The 19,754-nt window shown below is 38.0% G+C and overlaps 1 protein-coding gene across 1 annotated transcript; it reads left to right on the top strand.

Annotated features, from left to right (window-relative positions):
- Nucleotides 1-9,863: 9,863 nt before the first annotated feature.
- On the top strand, nt 9,864-17,133 carry LOC121955815 (solute carrier family 23 member 2-like). The gene is made up of 12 exons (XM_042503901.1): nt 9,864-9,908; nt 10,447-10,587; nt 10,898-11,055; nt 11,826-11,985; nt 13,350-13,531; nt 13,781-13,901; nt 13,976-14,132; nt 14,957-15,210; nt 16,236-16,400; nt 16,482-16,590; nt 16,755-16,850; nt 16,970-17,133. The coding sequence occupies exons 1-12, from the start codon at nt 9,864-9,866 to the stop codon at nt 17,131-17,133; spliced, it is 1,752 nt and encodes a 583-aa protein (XP_042359835.1).
- The last annotated feature ends 2,621 nt before the right edge of the window (nt 17,134-19,754 follow it).

The raw sequence follows: 19,754 nt of genomic DNA, 5'->3' as shown, positions 1-19,754 counted from the left end.
CAACTAACACCAAAACAAAAAAGATTGATAAATAGCACTACAGGTAAGATAAAAGATGCATTTTTGATTTTAGGATGAACTTTCCCTGAAATGTAGCAAAAACAGGTGATGCATAATGCGCTTGCAGTGTTGGACAAGCGAGCAGCAAATAATGGGAGGTGTGGTTTCAAATGATCCGAGCAGGTGTCGTTATGTAGCTGCACGATTGTTTATGCATTCATTAAACAGGATGATGGAGTACTTACACTCTACAGGACAAACTGTAGCGTTATTAGCATCCCCATTGTAGCAGCAGGGTGCTCTCTGAATGCAGTGCTCAATAGGACCCGAAAGGCCTGCGCGAGTTTGAAGGAGAGGATTCAGCTCTGATTTATTGTGTAATACAGGATTTGAATGATCCTCATTAGCAGGCGAGCAGGTGAGGGATAATTATAAGGTGTAATACTTAATTATTGGATCCGCGTCTCAAATCCTTTAGCTCCTGAATCTTCTTTGTGCTGTAAATCAGAATTCAACGCCATAATTAAAATATCCCTGGAGTGAATCATGGGAACCAAAAAATGAAAGTGAATCCTCTTTAAGTTTGGAAAAGTGAGCACTTTGTGGTGCATGAACTTGTGAGGAACTGTCGACTGCTTTTGCTGTCACCCATGAGTATTTTTTTTTAAATTAATGCAGACTGTGTTTTATTAAAATACGAGTAAAGGTGGAGATCTTAATGAGGTCTTCGGGGAGAAAAGGAGGATGAGTAGACCTACAACTGAGAGGTAAATGTGAATAAATTATGAATGGGGCAGAGCGAGTCGGTCTTTATGAATATTGTGACAACTCTAAAAGTTTATCGTTCTCTAAAGAATAACGGCCATAAAGCCGGTTTCAGTAGCTGCTGCAGTGACTGTGTGCAGCACTCAATAGATGACTCAAAGCTGCTGCTCACAGTGCAGTTTCAGCACACAACATGTTGACAGGTAGAGGAGATATGGAGGTTGAGTTATCGTGCAACTTTAGAATAATGTGTTTGATTTAACCCTTTGAAATTTGGATTAACATCACTTTTCTTGTACTGCATTTAGACGCCTCTCACAAGTATTTAAACCTCTGAACGCTGAGAAAATTGGTTAGATTTTTTTCAAAAGCATGAGGAAAAAGGCAATCAGCAACTGGGCAAGAAATGTCCTGCAAATTGCAAGAAATAAGTAGATTTAAAACATTATTAGAAATAAGCAAGACAAAATGCTCAGAGAACTAAATTTATAATTATCATAATTAGATAAAGAAATTTATATCACAGACACACATCAAGCACTTTTTCCAAGTCCTTTCCTTGTTTGCTTTTCTTTTTTTTGTGCGTGTGAGTCTTATTAGGTGTTTAATTTTAAGTTTACTTTTTTCTGGTTTTCAAGTAATTTGTTTTCAAGGTGCTTATTGTCTTCTACCCATGTGGAAGATAAGCCACAAGCAACTAATAAATATGGTTTTCATACTTGTATATTTAAGTAGACAAACTTAAATATACAAATGTATATTTCCTTTTTTTCCTCTGCAGTAAAATAGAAAAAAAGAAAATGAGCTAAAAAAAAAAAAAATCTTAAAAATTAGGATAATTCTTTGAATTAATTTTAAATCTATAATTATGATAACTGAAAGTATAGTGGTTTTTGGACATTTTTTCCCTAGCTTTTTTTTAAAAAATAATTTTGTAAATCTACTAATTTCATTAATTTGCTCATTGCCCTTTTTTCCCCAAAGGTTTCAAAAGAAATCAAACATGCTCAAGGCTCAAAGGTTGAAATAGAGGCATCTGAATGCACAAAAAAAAGTGATGTCGAGGTTTGTGTCCAGGTTTCAGAGGGTTAATCTGGAAGATATATAGTTTCAATTACTATCAAAGTAAATGGTAAACTAGTAAAGCATTAATCCTATTTTCCTATGAATGGTTTTCAGACACAAAGCTGCTGTTCATCATTCATATTCCATCGCCCTAAACATAACAAAACCCCCAAAGGATGTTTACAAACCTTTTGTGCCGACCCTCCGCAGCGAATGAAAATTTAATGGGGCAGTATTGCTGCGTACGCTTTCCTCCCCTGGGTTTTCATCATTGGGATTGATTTTGACGTGTAGATACAAACTAGCCATATAACACACAACGCTGTCGATTGGCCACAGTGCACGATTGTGGAGAAAAGATCAATATGAACTTTCCACAGGGGCCGTCAATCGGTTTATTAACGCATGTTTTAAAACTAAAATAACTTTCTGTTGAGCTGTATTGTATGATAAATGTGATCTTGTTGCATTTCTTATTGATGGCAGATTGCACGTATTCGTATAAACATAAATCTCCATGGACTCTTAATCACAAGAGACAGTTTGAAAGGATGCAAGTCAGAGCTTTCAAATCTTTTCCTCACTTTGTGTTTGTAAGCTTTCTGTCAGCGATGTCTGTGTAACATTTTGACAAAATAACTTCAGTATGTCACATGAAAGGATTCACAAGGGAGGGGTCATCTGTTCGTTCGTCATAAGCACAACATTACATTTTTAAAAAGTCAAACTTTATTGGAAACCTTATTATCTTTCTGATAAATCTAAATGCACCTATAATTTCTGGCTTCACAGGCGGCACGCGTCGACTCGAATCTAAGACACCGTTTGTAAAATGCTCCCTCACGTCTCATATTAGCACAGGCTTTTCATGTCATTGATTTTTTTCTCCCAACTAATTGCTGCAGAGGAAAGGCACACAAGACACGCTGTATTGGAGAACTGCAATTTACCAGTAATTGTTTCAGTGGTCTTGGTTTGTTTGGCCCTCTGTTAAAACACGTGGGAATATCTTACGTTGCATAATCAGGACTGCAATTATGGACTGAGTTCTTGAAAACCACTTACAAAATACCTGCAGGAACAACCTGATCTAATCAGGCTGGTAAAAAAAATAAAAATTACAATACTTTAAGTGAAGATATTTTTTATGCAGGAAAGTGTAGTAGTTTTTTAAAAACAGGCATAAAATGTATTTGTACTGGCTTACACTGCGGGGTGACTGGGGATGGTTGGAACATTTCTGACCTTTCTGTCTGTGTCTTGGAGCTCTTTGAAGCCGGTACGTTCAAAGTTTTACACAAATTAGTTTCATGCATCTGAGATTAAATGGTGCAGCTTGTGTCTCTGTAGCTCAAACATAAAATACATGATTTAGTCTCAAGGACTGAAATGTTACCATTTTACCCCATAGTCTGGGCTGAAATACAACATTATGAAATAATGATTATGGCAGAAATTGAAGACAGTGAAAGCTTTTTATGAAATGCTTGAATTACTTTTTAACAAAATCAATGTGTGTATAAGTGTTTGTGTGTCTGTGCTTGTCTGTTCTGCACTTATGTGTGCGTGTGTGTGTGTGCATGTGCATGAACCAAGAAGCCTATATTACTTCTTTTTTGTTTTTACATTTTCTCACATAAAAACTAACACAGGCCCTTTACCACAAAGTAGCTCTCCCTGTAGCTTCAAAATGAGCACTACCGCATGACAGATATCAACATGTGACTTCAACCACAAAGGAGGTGATGCTTTTACAAAAATAAATTAAGTAAATAATAATAATAATAATAATTAAAAATGATAATAATAATAATAATAATAATAATAATTTAAAAAAGCACAACTATCTTATTGCAAAACTATTTTTTCCTTATTTATTATTTTATTATTTATTATCCTCATACAGTGCTTTATACAGCCCTTTGTTTTTAGCTTCATCCACCTTTCCAACCTGCCTCCTCTTGGCCAGCTTGCGTTCGCTTCCTTGTTTATACCCATCAGCACATCAGTGTTATAATCGCAGCCTTCTAAAACACGTGGGTTCTTCACAAATTACTGACTCACCTTTACGTTTGATATGTATGAATTTGCATCATCAGTCATCTTTATATTCTCATCCCAGCTCGTCACATGCTGCCGCTTTGTCAGTGGAATTACGCGTCTGCATATTACGCTTTAGGTATCCTTCTACGTCTGATATTTGTGTTTCACGATGCTGCTGCTGTCATGTCAACAAATACACACTGCATTTGTTAATGTTAAGGCAACAACAGCACATGGCAACAAGCGACGGGATGTCAACAAACACACATGCTGGCACAGATAGTTAGGATTAGGCACATGGTGTAGAAAAAAAACCTGTCACCATCATACAGGAATTGAACAACAGACTCTGGCATAAAAGTCAGTTGTTTATGGCACTGAATCACCATACACACCTTCACACTCCTTGAGTTACATCGATACTGGCAGTGTTTTAACCTGACACCATCCTACTGTGTTTCACAGGTTCTGTCTGGCCACGCTGTCAAATGATGCCGCCTGTCCACGTATTGAAAAATACCACAACCAGCTCTGTCTGGCCTCAGTGTTGCGCACTTACACCACAAGCATTGACAGAGTGGCACTATTTTACCAGTTTGGAATAAGAATGGGCTGGAAATTAGTTGCATTAGTTTTTATAGGAAAACAAGAATGAAAACAGCATCGAGCTGATAATTCTGCACATGTGAAATAAGGACTGAACCAAGCATGTGCAGAGTGAATCAGGTGATTTATTGCTTGTTTCTGATTGGAGAAATGGAAAGTGTTACAACTGTATTATGTTATAACCATCCCCGGTCTCCCCTACAGAGTGAAATACTATCTCAATACTCAAAGTGTCATATTGATTTAAAGATGACTGATGCTGCCTTAGAGCATCTTCCCTGCCGTGACCTTCAGCTGTTTGGTTAAATTGACACTGATGTTAAACAGTGTCCACAGTGATAACATCAAGTGTTGAGGAGTCAGAGAAACTAGATTACTTTAAGTTCTTCAAAAGTTTAGACTGACCTTAGATCGAGCCTCAAGGGCAACTTCCCAGTGACATTCATGAGACCTTGTGAAAGGTGACCGTTGTCCAGGCTCTTAATCACTAATCATTTCAACAATTTCTCTAATTGAATGTTTTTTTCCCGAGCTTTTTAATTCAAAATACACAGACTACATCCACATACCCTCATATTCTCTTATTTTTATTTTTTTTTCAAGTAAAATAATTTGAGGACCTTATTTGCTTTGAGTATGACCACAGAAACTGAACCAACTCTAAGAGGACATCTGCTTATTCAAACAAGGAGGCGAACAAGCTTGTTGCGTTTGTTGTGCAAATTTATTGCTAAATATTCAAGGCACATGTGTGATGCTGCCTCAATTTGTAATCCTGTTTCCCTTCTGCTGAATTTTCATTTGTTTTTACCCTCGCAAAAACGTCCAAATAATACACAAATTAATTCAGAGATTGTGTTTGTTTCGGACGTGCTGTTTTTCACGCAAAAGGCTCCTCGGGTGAATACAAAAGGAGAGAGGCGAAAACATAGATTTTAGTTTTATTCCAACAAAATTAAAGACATTCACACCATAAATTAATGCAAAAAAGGCACAGATTGGTGCAGAAAATTCCCCAGAATCCATGAAATTAAATTTTATGGCTGAGGACCCAATAATTCCCGCGTTTCATAAGTGACTCCACTGGTTTTGAAACCAAACGTACACCCATTTGCACATATATAGAAAAAAGGGAAAGAGATGCCCAAAAGCAGGACAACTGTTAGAATAAAGAAAGAAGCTGTAAAATTTGATTTGAATTAGATGTGTTGCTCTTTGTCGTGAAAATCTTGGCAGAAGTTTCTTCTTTAAATCTGAAGCACTGAGCCTCTCTGCAGGGACACACTGGTTCCAAGATCAAGTGTAGTTTGGGAACAAAGTTGAGTGTTTTTCACACTCTGACTGCACATTTTCAATGGATTGGTGTCGGCACTTGTTTGCTTTGAAAAGATCTGCACTCTTAGCCGGAGACAAGTATTAACCATTGAGCCATTAATCTGATTTCACTCAGCTGGGGGAGTACGGGCAGGAAACATGTTCATGTTTGATGTAAAACTTGCAGATCCTCCTCAGGCTGAGTCAGCCTCCTCTGGCTTGTCTGAGAGGAGATGTAAATGTCTGGCTGCTTGCTATCACTCCTGCAGAGATGCATGAGAAGTGATTGCATGGCATTAAAATACCATGAAGTCTTTGATAAGATAACAACACTGTAATCTCTGCTGAGTGCCACGAGCATAAACATGGATACAGGCTGCAATCCAATCGCCTGAAAAACTGTTGGCATTGTACGTTTGTGCAGTAATGTTAAATTTGCATGTTATTACATATGGATATTAAAACTTTACATTTCAACAACACTGTGGTTAGGTTTAGGCTTAAAGAGACTTGGTTATTGTTAGGAAATGATCAACTTTTGGCTTATTATACCTGGTTTTGGGGGGGACACATTCCCTGCTGGGAAAACAGTAAGTCTCAATAAAAAACAGTCATTTTCCAGTTGGCTAGAAATGAGTGATTACGGAGTGATGTCTCCTTAAAATATTTTTTTTTTTTGCATAGTGGGCAGAAAACCGGTGATGTCCTGGTAAAGAAACAATCATTTTTAATGTCACTGTACCAGCTGGACAACAATGGTTTTTCATGCCATTATCCCATTGGTAAAAGCAGCAATGTCACTGTAAAAATCAACTGCTTTTTGTGCCACTATCCGAGCAGGTAAAGCAAAGATGTCCAGTAAAAAACATCTGCTTTATGCCACTGTCCCAGCAGGAGACGCAGTAATGTCCAGTAAAAAAGCAACCATTATCGTGCCATTATCCTAGCAGAAAAAGCCGGGACTGTTGCCCAAAGAAACCATCACTTTTCAGGCCACAATCCTAGCAAGAAAACAAGTAATGACTCTGTAAAAAACAACTGTTTATTACCTAGAGAGCTGCTGGAAACACAGCAATGACTTACTAAATCACAACCCATTTTGCAGTTTGTTGGTCTTGAACTGTATTCTGTAGTGACAAAGTCAGCTCATATATTTTGTCGCTATAGAAATGGTAATAAACAAATGTTTGAAACAAATGTCACAGGTCTTTGGTTTGCAGAAACGTACAATGCCAACGTTTTTTTCTGGCGACTGTAAAAGGTTAAACCCTCTGAGAGCCATTTCACCTGTGCAAGACCAGCATTTAAGAAGTTTTCTCATATGCATTTGATTGTTTGAGCTAAGTCTTTACTGGATGCAGTTAATGCTTTAGGCAAGTTATAAAACATGTAGCACTAAATATGCACAAAGAGCTCCAGAGAAGATCTGTTTCTTTTACTACTTGTTCCCTCGGGCTCCACAGAGACACAATAGCTTGTTGCTGGATGAGCAAATACTTTATGTGCTGTGACGTCTGCTGACTGAATGTTCTTTGCTGCTTTCAAACCTCCGTGTTTACGTCTGTGCATCCTACCTTCTCTGTCACAATGTGTCACAATTAGTCTGTGCAAAAATCATGTGCAGATTTGCAGCATGATTCAGTGTTACATATGCACTATTTCGCTCGTGGCAGTATTTTTTTTTTTTTTTGCATCGGAAGAAGCAGATGATTCCCACTTAAAATGTACACAAAAACTGATTCAGGATTTTTTAAAACGTATTGTTACCGCACGGTTGATATTCTTTGTGATCAAATGTCCTCACTAAAAACTTGGCAAAACCTAATTTCATGTTATACAGATGTTTTTATACAATGCATTTTATTATTTTGATTATACTGTTATTCTCTGCAATTCTTTTTTATTAGATTAAATTTACTTTTTTCAACCATACATTTTCAACAGATTTTGTTACTAGATTCATTATTATTTGTATTTATTCTTGTTTGTTTATTTTATGGAGTTACTTTCATTTTCAGATTTTTATGAAATATGAGTTTTTATTTTTTTACCATATATTTTATACAGATTTTTTTTAATCGATTCATTTTTTATTTGAATCTATTTATTTTGTTTATTTATTTTTATGGCTTTATTTTATGAGTTTACTTTTATTTTTATTACATTGACTTCTTTCTACAGTCTGTAATGTTGCATACTTTTTTGTAAAGGTATTTCTCAATGTGACTGTGAAAGGGTTAATGAGCAGTGAGCTGAGTAAACCAGAAAACACTACCTTCTCATAAATCCTGCTTCTCTACACTCAAAACATGACAAATTAACCTGCCTGCCTATAAGTCACAAAATGATAAAGCAGCATTATCTATGAAAATGTTGCAGGGAGTTAATGATGTGCTACATCGCTGCAAATGACATTAAAGTTTGGTTTTCTTCAGAGAGCGTCCTTTAGAATATAAATGCCTCCCTAAGTGCACACATAAAGCAGCAGCATTATTATAAAAGCAAAGAATATCTCAAACTGTGTTGCTGCTGATGGGCCCTCCATGGCCTTTTTTTCACTTAGTTCCTCCTTACTTTGCAGCAGATAAGTGGCGTGTCACTTTGACCTGCTTTAAACCTGTGAAACTGCTCCGATAGTGTCATTAATTCAACTCAGTGAGAACGGAGGACACGAGCCTGAGGGAAATTAAACACCACTCAAGTACCCAAAGACAAGTAAGAAAATAGGAAGCACTACACTTGAACCTGTCGTTGTCCCATAATTCTTAGCACCCTTTTTTTTTTTTTATAAAACTTGAGGTTGTGTTTTCACATGATAATTTCCCGAGAATCGTCGCCGTACCTGCCTCGACACATTTATCAGCGCGGCACAGAGAGATCATATCAAGTCTCCTCGTTCTCTTCCCCCCTCCGAGCGAGGGAAACATCCTCTCTTTGAAGGCCTAAATCTCTTTATCTTTGCATCTTCCCAATTTTGTCCTGTCAACTGATTGTGACAGTTTGAGGTGAGCGCTAAATGCAAACCGTGATCAAACAAACCGTGAGCTGAAACTGTCAGAGTTCTCTCCCAGCTCTTAGTTAAGTTTCTTTTGTTTTTTTATTTGTTCTCAGCATGTTTTGATTTAATTAAAAAAGTAAGCTCCTGTGGAAGAGAAGACGTAACTTTTTCAATTATGGAGTCGTTAGGAAATTTATCTGACCATCCATCCTGTTGTAAGGCTGCCTTCCTCCAGCCTTAAATCAACGTAAATGTCTTCTTTTTTCCCCGTCACTTTAAAGTCTGCTTCATCAGTCGGACAAATTAACGAAACACACAGGAAGGTGATTCATCACTTCTGATCTCCTATATCACTCCGCGATCTAAACCATCCTTGATCTTAAAAGGAAGGTGCACCACATTATGTAGTTCCTAATTTTACTCAAAGAGGAGCACACAATATAATGTATTGATTTAATTCAACCTGTTATTTGTAAGTTGCAACAACTTTACAAAATCAAGAAAATATTACTAAAGTTTAAGTCAATGTACCAATAAGAAATCAAGTAAACATGAATTAAGATTAATAGTTATATTTAGTTACATGTTTCAGGGTAATCAGTTTCCTAGATTTTGTAAAGTAATATCAGTTTGTCAGATTTTTTAATGTGTGAAGTCAGAGACAAGCTCATTGCCACTTGCGGTTTTGATTTTGGGCCATACGGCTGCTTCCCTTTATTGGCCGAGAAAAGGTCTTGAACCCGGCTTGGCCGCTATATTTATCATTATAATACAGGAAAGAGTGAATCTCAATTGAGATGAACTGAGCAGCTGTAAATTATCACCAAGATTGGAATCTGGGTCAAGTAAAGATTTGAATTTGGTACTAAAACACCTTTACAACACATAATGTATAACTTTAAGTGAGTGATTTACATTGACCTTAACACTGTGTCCTCCCACTCTGACTCCTCAGCATTAGGTCTGACTGGTTGCTTGTCTGTGGTTGTCTTTATTTTTCAATTTGTCTCTTTTTATAGAAGAACTCTGCCTCAAGAACAAGATCAAATTTTTATTTGACACTGAAGTTGCAATGGCTTCGGGAAAGCAAAATGGACTTGAAAGTCTTGAATTTGATGTAAGTACAACAACTTATTCATGTAAAATGTGTCCTATGTGGATATTTTCCATTATTCTCTCTAAATGCAGTCAGCATCGCCAGGTTCCTGTAAGCATTCAGAAGAAACACTGCTTTTGGTGCAGTGTGTTGCTAAATAATAAGCATATCTTGAGTAATATTTACTTCACTATGTTGCGATTGATCCTGCTACACTGTGGGCAAAGGTTCAGACAAGTGGGAGTAATTTAGGTTGGAAGTTTCTAAAAGTTATGTAACTTTTTTTATTCTCTCGCAGCTCCCAAAGCCCACACAGCACAAAATAATATTTATTTTCAATGAAGCTTTGTTTTTTTTATATGCATTTGCTTTTTAACCTTCCACAGTTGCAGCGAATACATAAACACAATAACAGAACATTATATAATATCTACATTAACTGTAGATGTGTACTAATGATAAAAAAATGAGAACAAGTTATTACATAAGTGCATCTCGAGGTGCGTTTTTGTTACCTCCTGATTTGTGTCTTTTTGCATTGTTTTTTACGCTGCTGCAGATTGATGTCAATGATCAACAAAGCAAAGAGGAGGGAAAGACATGTGGGAACGGCTGTGTAACAGAGGAAGACAAAAATAAACCAACCTATTCTGTGACTGATGTCCCCCCGTGGTACCTTAGCAGTTTTCTGGCCATTCAGGTGGGTTTGAAAAAGATTTCAAACTTGTAATAAGATCTGTTTGAATGTTTTGTGAAATTCTCAGTCGCTGTGGCTGTTAAACAAAAACTGTAACTGAGGCAATAACATGATGAACTTTTATATCTGTCAGTACATGATGCATTTACATCATCATCGTCTCATGCAAAAATACAGACTGCATCTGTCAAATACTCTAAATGCAGATTGTTCAGTGTTTTTGCCTCTTGACTCGCTGTATTTGGTACAGACCTGCATTTTTGATGCGTTAGGTTTCATACTGTCAATTCATCGCTATTCCTCTCCCGTGCAGCATTACCTCCTAGCATGTAGTGGATTGATCTCCATCCCCCTCATTCTCTCGGAGGGGCTGTGTCTGCAGCACGACAGCCTGACCCAGAGTCGCCTCATCAACACCATTTTCTTTGCCTCTGGCCTGATCACGCTGCTGCAGGTCATCTTCGGTGTCAGGTCAGCGTGATAGTGCTAGTTCACTGCATGACTCACAATCCTATAAAAATAAAAAAGATTGGCAAGAATGTTTAGATAAACTTGAGAAGCTTGAAAAGTTAAACTTTAAGATTAAAGCCTATCTGCTGAGAAGAATGTCTCTCACCCACACTGTAAAAATGTCAACTCTAAAAACAAGACAAAAAGCAATAAAATGGGGAGAATATTACTTAAAATTCGCAAAAGTATCTGCAGACAGAACAGGAAAATTTCTCTTAACAAGGTTTTTTGTAACAGGTAAAAATAACTTAACCAAAAACTAGGCAAAAACAAGCACATCTATCTAGATTTTTTTTTTTAATTAAGAGGTATTTTCTCAATATGAAGAAAAAAATTAGCTTGTGGTATTGTCTTAGAATAAGGCTACATGTTTGAGAACTACATCTTAAAACCCTCACAAAAATGCTGCAAAAGGACAAAACAGCTTAAAACAAGTCATAAAATTGACCCCAAAAACAAGCATTTATTGCCTTGATTTTGGATATTTCATATTACTTAGACTTCAGTTTTTGCAGGTTGTGAATATCATTTGATAAATTATGGCTAACTATAAATACAAAAATGTAGTCAATACAAATAATAATAAAAATATTTGTTAAATGCAAGTTAACCAGTTGCATACACTAGTAGTCTTAATAGTCTTCTACATCAGTAGACATGTGGTGTCCTTTAACTGCTTTGTCTCATTCAGTGTCTCACTGAGAATAATTTCTCTTTATGTCACACTTTAGGCTTCCCATCCTGCAGGGAGGCACATTTTCTTTGATGACCCCTGCCATGGCCATGTTGTCCACGCCAGAGTGGAAGTGTCCAGCTTGGACCCAGAACGCCACTCTGGTCAACACCTCCTCACCTCTGTTCAGAGAAGTGTGGCAGACTCGCATGAGAACAGTGCGCTAAGACACCTGCATTCACAGAATTGATAACAAAGACATAAAACAGCACATCTGTAGAGCTCTTTGTTATTTCAGTGAGCTCCAGTCATATTGGTGTTACAGTCCGTCAGCTGGCAAAAGAAACAGTGATGGCGTTCGATTTAAATAGCATCTTTGAAACATATCGAATGCAATTCAATGTGCTTTGTAGTTTTATTGAAGAAACAAAGACAAGAACAACACAGAAAATAAGCAAAAATTAATCTTTAAAAACTTATCTTTATAAGTAGAATAAGTATAAAACATAAAATTGTGATATTAAGACACTACAAATAAAAGCCAGACTAAAAAGAAAGGCTTTTGGTTTAAAAGTATCAGTATTTCAGATCCTCCGGCAGGCTGTCCCAGTGTTTTGGAGAGTGATGGCTAAAAGTAGATTCACCAAATGTTTTGGTTCTACTCTGAGGAAAAACTAAAAAAGAAGAGTTGGAGGATCTGAGGAGCCTTCCTAGGTCATAATCTAAAAGCATCTCTCAGATGTAGTCTGGTGCAAGGCCATTCAGTGCCTTATAAACTAATGAAAGAATTTTAAAACCAATGCAAAAACTAACAGGCAGCCAGTGTAAAGTTTTTAAACAGGCGTGATGTGTGCTCTCCTCACGGTCTTAGTCAAAACTCGTGCTGCAGAATTCAGAATTAGTTGAAGCTAATTGATTGTTTTCTTTAGTCGACCAGAAAGGAGAGTGTTACAGTAGTATAGCCCACTAGTTATAAAACCTTGGATTAGTCTCTCTGTGTTGCTCAGAGAGAGAAATGGCCTGACTTTGGATACTTTTGCCATACAGCGTATATGTGGCTTAAAATTAAAATCAGAATCAGATATGACTCCAGGATTTCTTGCCTCTTGTTTTGGGTTTAGTCCAGGTGTACTTAATTTGGAGGCCAGTCTCTCTCTGAGCCTTTAAAACAATGACCAGTACCTCTGCTTTGTCCCAGTTAAGCTGTAAAAAGTTCTGTGACATCCAGGCCTAAATATCGAAAATACAGTTAAAAATCAGCCTGTCATCAGTAGGCGCGGCCACATAGAGCTGAGTGTCATCAGCATAGCTGTGGAAAGAGATGCCATGCCTCCTGATGACATTGACCAGAGGTAGCATGTATAGATTATAAAGTAACGGTCCTAAAATTGATCCTTGTGGTACACCACAGGTAACCTTATAGTGTTTGGAGAAGTGATTACCTATAGAAATACAAAAACAAAATCTAACACAAAGATATGAGGAGAGCCAGTTTAAAACAATTCCAGACAGGCAGACACACCTTATACATACTTAATTGATCTAAAAGAAAGTGTTGATGTTATTGTGTTTATGTCCACAGCTGCAGGGCTCCATCATGGTGGCCTCACTCCTCCAGATCCTAGTCGGTTTCTCTGGCCTCATCGGCTTCCTCATGCGCTTCATTGGGCCTTTAACCATCGCCCCTACAGTCTCCCTCATTGGCCTGTCACTGTACGATTCAGCCGGAGCCAAGGTTGGCAGCCACTGGGGCATCTCTGCTATGTATGTAACAGCTCGCTGCATTTGTGAACATCATGTTGCTTTGCGTGAAGGTTGTTGTTGTTACTGTGTGAATCAGCCGTGTTTGTGCTGCAGGTTTCACACTGACTGTCTTTCTTAGGAAATCACGGTCTATTAATACATTGAAATTAAGATTAAACAAGAAGGATTTGCCCTAAGTGAATATGGTGTCATCACTTTCAAGTATGATTTTTGCATCATCATGCTAATGACAGTTCTTCTCATACATAGGACCACCGTGCTGATCATCCTGTTCTCCCAGTACCTCCGTCTCATACCAATCCCTGTTCCTGCATATAGTAAAGCCAAGAAACTGCACACCTCAAAGTTTTATATCTTCCAGTTCATGCCTGTATGTTTTGTGGAAAGTCATCACAGATCTGTCTAACTATACTGATAGTGGTACTAATATTAGATATTGATTAGATTCTGCTGGGCGTTCTGATCTCATGGTTAGTCTGCTACCTCCTCACCATCTACGATGTCCTGCCGTCTGATCCAGCCCAATATGGTCACCTGGCTCGCACTAATGTGAAGGGAGATGTGGTGAACGAGGCTCCGTGGTTCACATTTCCTTATCCTGGTAAGTTCACCAGAACACTTTTTGTCAGGGAATTTAGGGAAAGTAACAATTATAGATGGTGTAGAATCAAGTTTTCTGCTGAAAGTATTAAAGAGACAGTTCACCCTGTATCAAAAATACATGCATTTTTACTCTTGAATCAGCCGTACTACATGGCACTCAAAAGAAAAAATGCATTTTAAAAAGCTCAACAGCAATAGAGTGCTGAGAGGGACGACATTTTTCTGTCGGACAACCTGGCAGCTAACATCACCCTGGTTCCCTCGTCAAAAAACATATGAAATTTTTCCACTGGATTTTGGATCATTGCAGAAAATGAGTTCTGTGGCGTGATACTTACACGTTTTGTTCAGCAAGAAAATCGCAAATGAACACCACTATCAGGACATTCGATGCCTAAATGCAATCGTCAAAATTTAAAAGCTATTGCTATGCTAAAAACAACTACGCTATGGTCACGTTGCGGCCGCTATGAGGCTGTAAAGCCGTGTTCAGCGCGGTCTGGCATTATGACAGTCTGTAGTCTCATTTAGCCAATGGTTAACAACCATCTTTTTTAAGCAGGGTACCCGTGCAGTCTTAAAAGCTTTGAATTTGATATTTTCAAATTGAAGGTCTTAAAAAGTCTGTAATTCGTCAACAAAATCTTAAATTTTGTTTGCAAAGGTCTTAATTTCTTTTACTTATACTATCACCGTGATGTTGCTCGTTACGCGTCCTGCTGTGTTTTGGATGTTATTATCCGTCTGATCACTGGGTGAACTGTCCTTTTCAAATATTTTTATGGACTATTCAATAATCAGTATGTTTAATTCCTCATTCAGGTCAGTGGGGCATGCCAGCTGTGAGCCTGGCAGGTGTGTTTGGCATGATGGCTGGAATAATATGCTCCATGGTTGAGTCTGTGGGCGACTACCACTCATGTGCTACTCTGTCAAGGGCCCCTCCGCCCCCCAAACACGCCATCAGCCGAGGCATTGGCGTTGAGGGGCTCGGCAGTTTGTTGGCAGGGGCTTTGGGCACAGGGAACGGCACTACCTCACTTAGTCAGAATGTGGCTGCCCTGGGCATCACCAAGGTAAAGTACTTAGGATATTGATGTCCAGTCCTTCAGTTTAAAGGAATACTTCACCGCCCCACATGACCATTATTTGTATATCATTTACTCACCCTGTGTTGTGTTGAATCCACGAGGAAAGCTTTGTTTTTCTCGCTTGTCTCCATGATGCGTGAGGAATCCATACACAGAGAAAAATCTTTATGAACTGAAGCCACTGGGGTCCGCATCCAACAACAGCAAAACTCCACCAAAACATCCGTTTACAAACTCACACAGTTTAGTTTAATCCAAGTGTCATTTATCCAGTCAGATGCTCAGTACTTCCCAAAAAGACAGCCCTTTCCAACAGGGAACTGAATTGAAGGGAGACTTATCTGTTATCTCTTCAGAGCCAGACTCCATAAAAAAAACATTCATTTTCATTTGATGAACACAGAAGCTACCGGTGTAACGCTGCCTCAATCTGTTAGTTTGTTTGTGTTATTATGTGAATTTGGTGAATCCAAACTAACCCTTTGAAACAACAAAGACATGTAATAACACAAAGTAACTTATTGATCGAGACAGCAGTCGAGCAGCAGCTCCTGTGTTCAGCGAGGTAAAATTACTGTTTTTGTCAATGGAGTCTGGCTTTGAAGAGAGCACAGATAATTTTACTTTGTTTGTTCTCCGCTGGAAATGACTGTCTGTCTGGGAAGTACCAAGTTTACTGCTGGATAAATGAGACTTGGATCTTACTGAGTTGTGTGAGAGTTTGTATGTTTTGATTAAGTTTTGCTGTTGTTAAATGTAGACCACTATGACTTCAATTTAAGAATTTTCTTCAATTTTGGTTTATTTGATCACAGTGGAGGCATGCAAGAAAAACAAAGCTTTCTTTAAGAATTTAGTATAGGGTCAGGAGTCGATAAACAAATGTTCATTTGAGGGGTGAAGTTTTCCTTTCATTTTAATTTAAACTGCATAATTTCATAACTATGCATTTGTGAAAGAGCATTAAAAGCAAAACTTATATATCAAACTGCCTGTTTGTGTGCCGACAGGTGAGCAGCCGAGTGGTGATTCTTCTGAGTGGAGCTTTCATGATTTTGATAGGAATGGTGGGTAAAATTGGAGCCATCTTCACCACCATCCCCACCCCTGTGTTGGGAGGGATGTTACTGATCATGTTTGGAGTGATAACTGCAGCAGGAATTTCTAACCTGCAGGTGATTTATGATTTAATATTAAGCCAAATTTTTCCCACATTGCTGCTGTTCAGAATATTGCTGATACATCTCATTTTACAGTCCACAGACATGAATTCCTCCAGGAATATATTTGTTTTTGGTTTTTCCATGTTTTCTGCACTCGTCATTCCAAACTGGATCATGAAGAATCCTGATTTCTTAGACACAGGTACGATCAACCAGGACACATCATTACTTTTTAACAGGTTGCATTCAGTTTTTTAACTTGATTGAAACAGCAGGTGATGCATATCTTTATAGCTATACATTAAAGTATTTTATCTGTATTGCACAAATATTTTCTCTGTCTCTTGTCCTTGGCGTGTAACTCAGGTTTCAAAGAGGTCGACCAAGTGTTGCACATATTGTTGACGACCCACATGTTTGTAGGAGGATTTCTTGGCTTCTTCCTAGATAACACAATTCCTGGTAAGATAAAGTGAAAGGTTGTTATTGAATCAAAAAGCATTCAGGACACGTGATTGTAAAGTATATTTTATTATAAAGAAATCTGTTGCCTAATACTCCCTCTAATCTCACTGTCTCAGGGAGCAAACGTGAGCGCGGCCTCTCAGTCAGGGACAAAGATCATCTTGAAGACTCGAGCTGCACCTTGGGAACTGAAGAGGTGTATGACCTCCCCTTTGGCATTACTTCTTGCCTCTCGTCCCAATCTTGGGTTCCTGTAATTGGGCTAGGGTCTTTGGCCTGATTCTGGGTTGTCATTCAGTCGAGTGGAGCAGCCTGTCTCTGACTTATCTCTCCTGGCATGCCTGATGGGCCCGATGCTGAGGCGGGTCATTTTTGATAACAGCCCAGTCATAGCAGTGTTGGAAGCCAAAATGCGACCCAACGTGTTTCTAACGGCACGCTGAGTTTGGGCCGATGCTTGGCGGGGTTGTCATTTGAGCTGCCTTTGATGTATGCTTTTCATGATACAGTGACAGTTTCAGCAAATACGACAAAAAGTTGTTTTTGTAAAAGTTACCAACTGTAAGCCGTGTCTCTCTGAAGAGAGAAATAAAAATATCCGTGTGAACTGGAGCTCTCACGTCCTGTCAACACCAATTAAAACAGAACCACTAAATGATCAAAGTGTTACTATGCGGCACCATAACTCACAGCCGGTCAACACACTGAGGCAGAAAACTGGAATAATGTGTTTGTCATTCTCCTCTTTCAAAGAAATTAAATTTAGCCTGTGGATAACTGTATTATCGCACAGCCCTATCTCCACACTGATCAAGGCAGCTGCTTAAAAAACCCACAGCAGCAGCAGCAACCCCTCCAGCTGTTATTGTGTTTTCTTCTGCAAAAGCAAACACAGATAACACATCTTCCCAATCTTTCTCTCTTTCTCTTCATGCCCTCATCTCTTTCTCTCTGTATTCATTTCCTCTGACTTACCGGCTCTGACAGGCAGGTGGGATATGGTGTAAACACTTTGATCAGTGGAGCCATCAGTTTTCCCCGAGGCCCATTTTTTCGGACCAGCGGTCAATGGTTTGGCTGCACACTCTAATGTTATTTCAGAGTAGCGCGAGTGTAATTTGCACTTTAAGAAATCTCACCTTTTCTTTGAATTTCTTTTTTTGTGTGAGAACATATAACAGAATATTAAATTCTGTACGTTGTGTTCTGGAGGGGGATTCTGCGCAGTGATTCACAATAGGATTTTATGTAACACTGTGGCAGCGATCTGCATTTCAATGGGAAATGATAATGATAACTCAGCAATTCCTGCTCATCAGGAAAAGGTTTCACATTTACCAGCCACCATATTTTTTTCTGTCCGTGACTTCAGCTGTGAGAAATTGCTTTTATTTTCTCTTTTTGAAATCTACATTGTATTATCAGTCCTCCTCAGCTTTAATGCACTTTATGAGATCTACTGTGTGCTCTTGAAAGCTTTCAAGTTTATCTTTTGCACATAAATATTGCCTCAGATGGAGTGAGGAGAACGGGGCGAGAGACAAACAGAACAAATGAGAAATAGGAAGAGAGAGAGAAGGATTGTGTGTTCATGACCAGTAGATGGGGATCATACTGCGGGCAACGAAATATCCAATGAACGCAGACATAAGTATATATATCTCAGCTGATCTTATTTACTGTTCCCACAATCATTCATATGACTGATTTTTGAGTGAAAAGGGTGCGCACTTTGGTGGCTTCATCTTTTTTTTTTAATGCATATGTGCTGGAATTTCAATAAGAACTTTTATTTCTCCACTTATATTAGAGAATTGATTTAAGCATCACTGGAAACAAAAAAAATACAATGTAGGTGTAAATACAATAAGAAGGATGTTTTCATAAGAGAAATCAACTCGACATTTTAACACACAATCTAGAGATAATCATATGTTCCTATTCAGTACAAGACTGGCAATATAATAATTTACATGAAGTGAATTTTTGTTTATTTTATTTTATTTCATAGTAAATTATTTTTTATTTTTAAATCTAAATATTTCTTTTCCATTTATGTATTTTCCCATATTCCAGTGTCTTTGCGTGACTTTTTTTTTTGTTGCTAATTTTATTTATATTACTGATATTTTAGGACATCATCTTTTTTTATCCATTTTTGACATTTTTATCCCAACAACTAACTGATTAATAGAAACAATAATTGACAGTTACTGTAAACTGCAGCCCTGGTTTTAATCTGAATTAAAGTTATGGTCAGAATTAGTTTTGGCTATAAAGTAAAATTGTACATAGTGAGTAGCTTATGACATGATGGTTCCCCCCTTTGTCCATGACTGATTTTATTATATATCTAAAAAAAAGAAAAAAGAAAAAGAAAGATATCTGAGCAGACACATGACTGATTCATAGTGAATATTTTATCAGAAGTGAGCCTTGCTTTCAGAATTACTTCCTGATAATAAAGCCAGACCTTCAGTCAAATAATGATAGAGAATAAGCAAGGTGTTTGGATTAATGTGAAATCAGTGGCCGAGTTTCTTCCTCAGGTGAAGCGTATGACTCACACCTCCCTCAGCCTGGGAAGAAATCTTCACAATATTCCCACTCAGATTGAGTTTATTAATCATGAGAGTGAGTTTCACCTCAGTGTGCTGATTCATCCAGTGTTTCCGAGCACTCAAGTGTCAGATGAAGCCGCCACTGAGCTCACAGATAAACAGACCGGATCCTACAAGAGCCCGAGGCTTAACACGATTTTTTATACTATAATAACCTCCCACTGTTACTGTCACACACTGGTTTTGTTTGCACATAACAACACGTTTCCTACAGCATATTGTCAGATTTTTTATAATACTGGAAGTGAGAATAACAACAAATCATCAGCCTCTACATACA

Source organism: Plectropomus leopardus, chromosome 16 (assembly GCF_008729295.1).
Source record: "Plectropomus leopardus isolate mb chromosome 16, YSFRI_Pleo_2.0, whole genome shotgun sequence".
Lineage (NCBI taxonomy): Eukaryota > Metazoa > Chordata > Actinopteri > Perciformes > Serranidae > Plectropomus > Plectropomus leopardus.
The sequence above is the reverse complement of the archived record's forward strand: the minus strand, read 5'-3'. Positions and strand labels throughout refer to the sequence as shown.

Excerpts from the sequence above, each read along its gene's own strand:
- LOC121955815 (XM_042503901.1), top strand. The coding sequence starts at position 9,864 with ATGGCTTCGGGAAAGCAAAATGGACTTGAAAGTCTTGAATTTGAT. Across the intron at positions 11,056-11,825 it reads CAGGTCATCTTCGGTGTCAG|GCTTCCCATCCTGCAGGGAG; the intron begins GTCAGCGTGATA and ends GTCACACTTTAG. Across the intron at positions 14,133-14,956 it reads GTTCACATTTCCTTATCCTG|GTCAGTGGGGCATGCCAGCT; the intron begins GTAAGTTCACCA and ends TTCCTCATTCAG.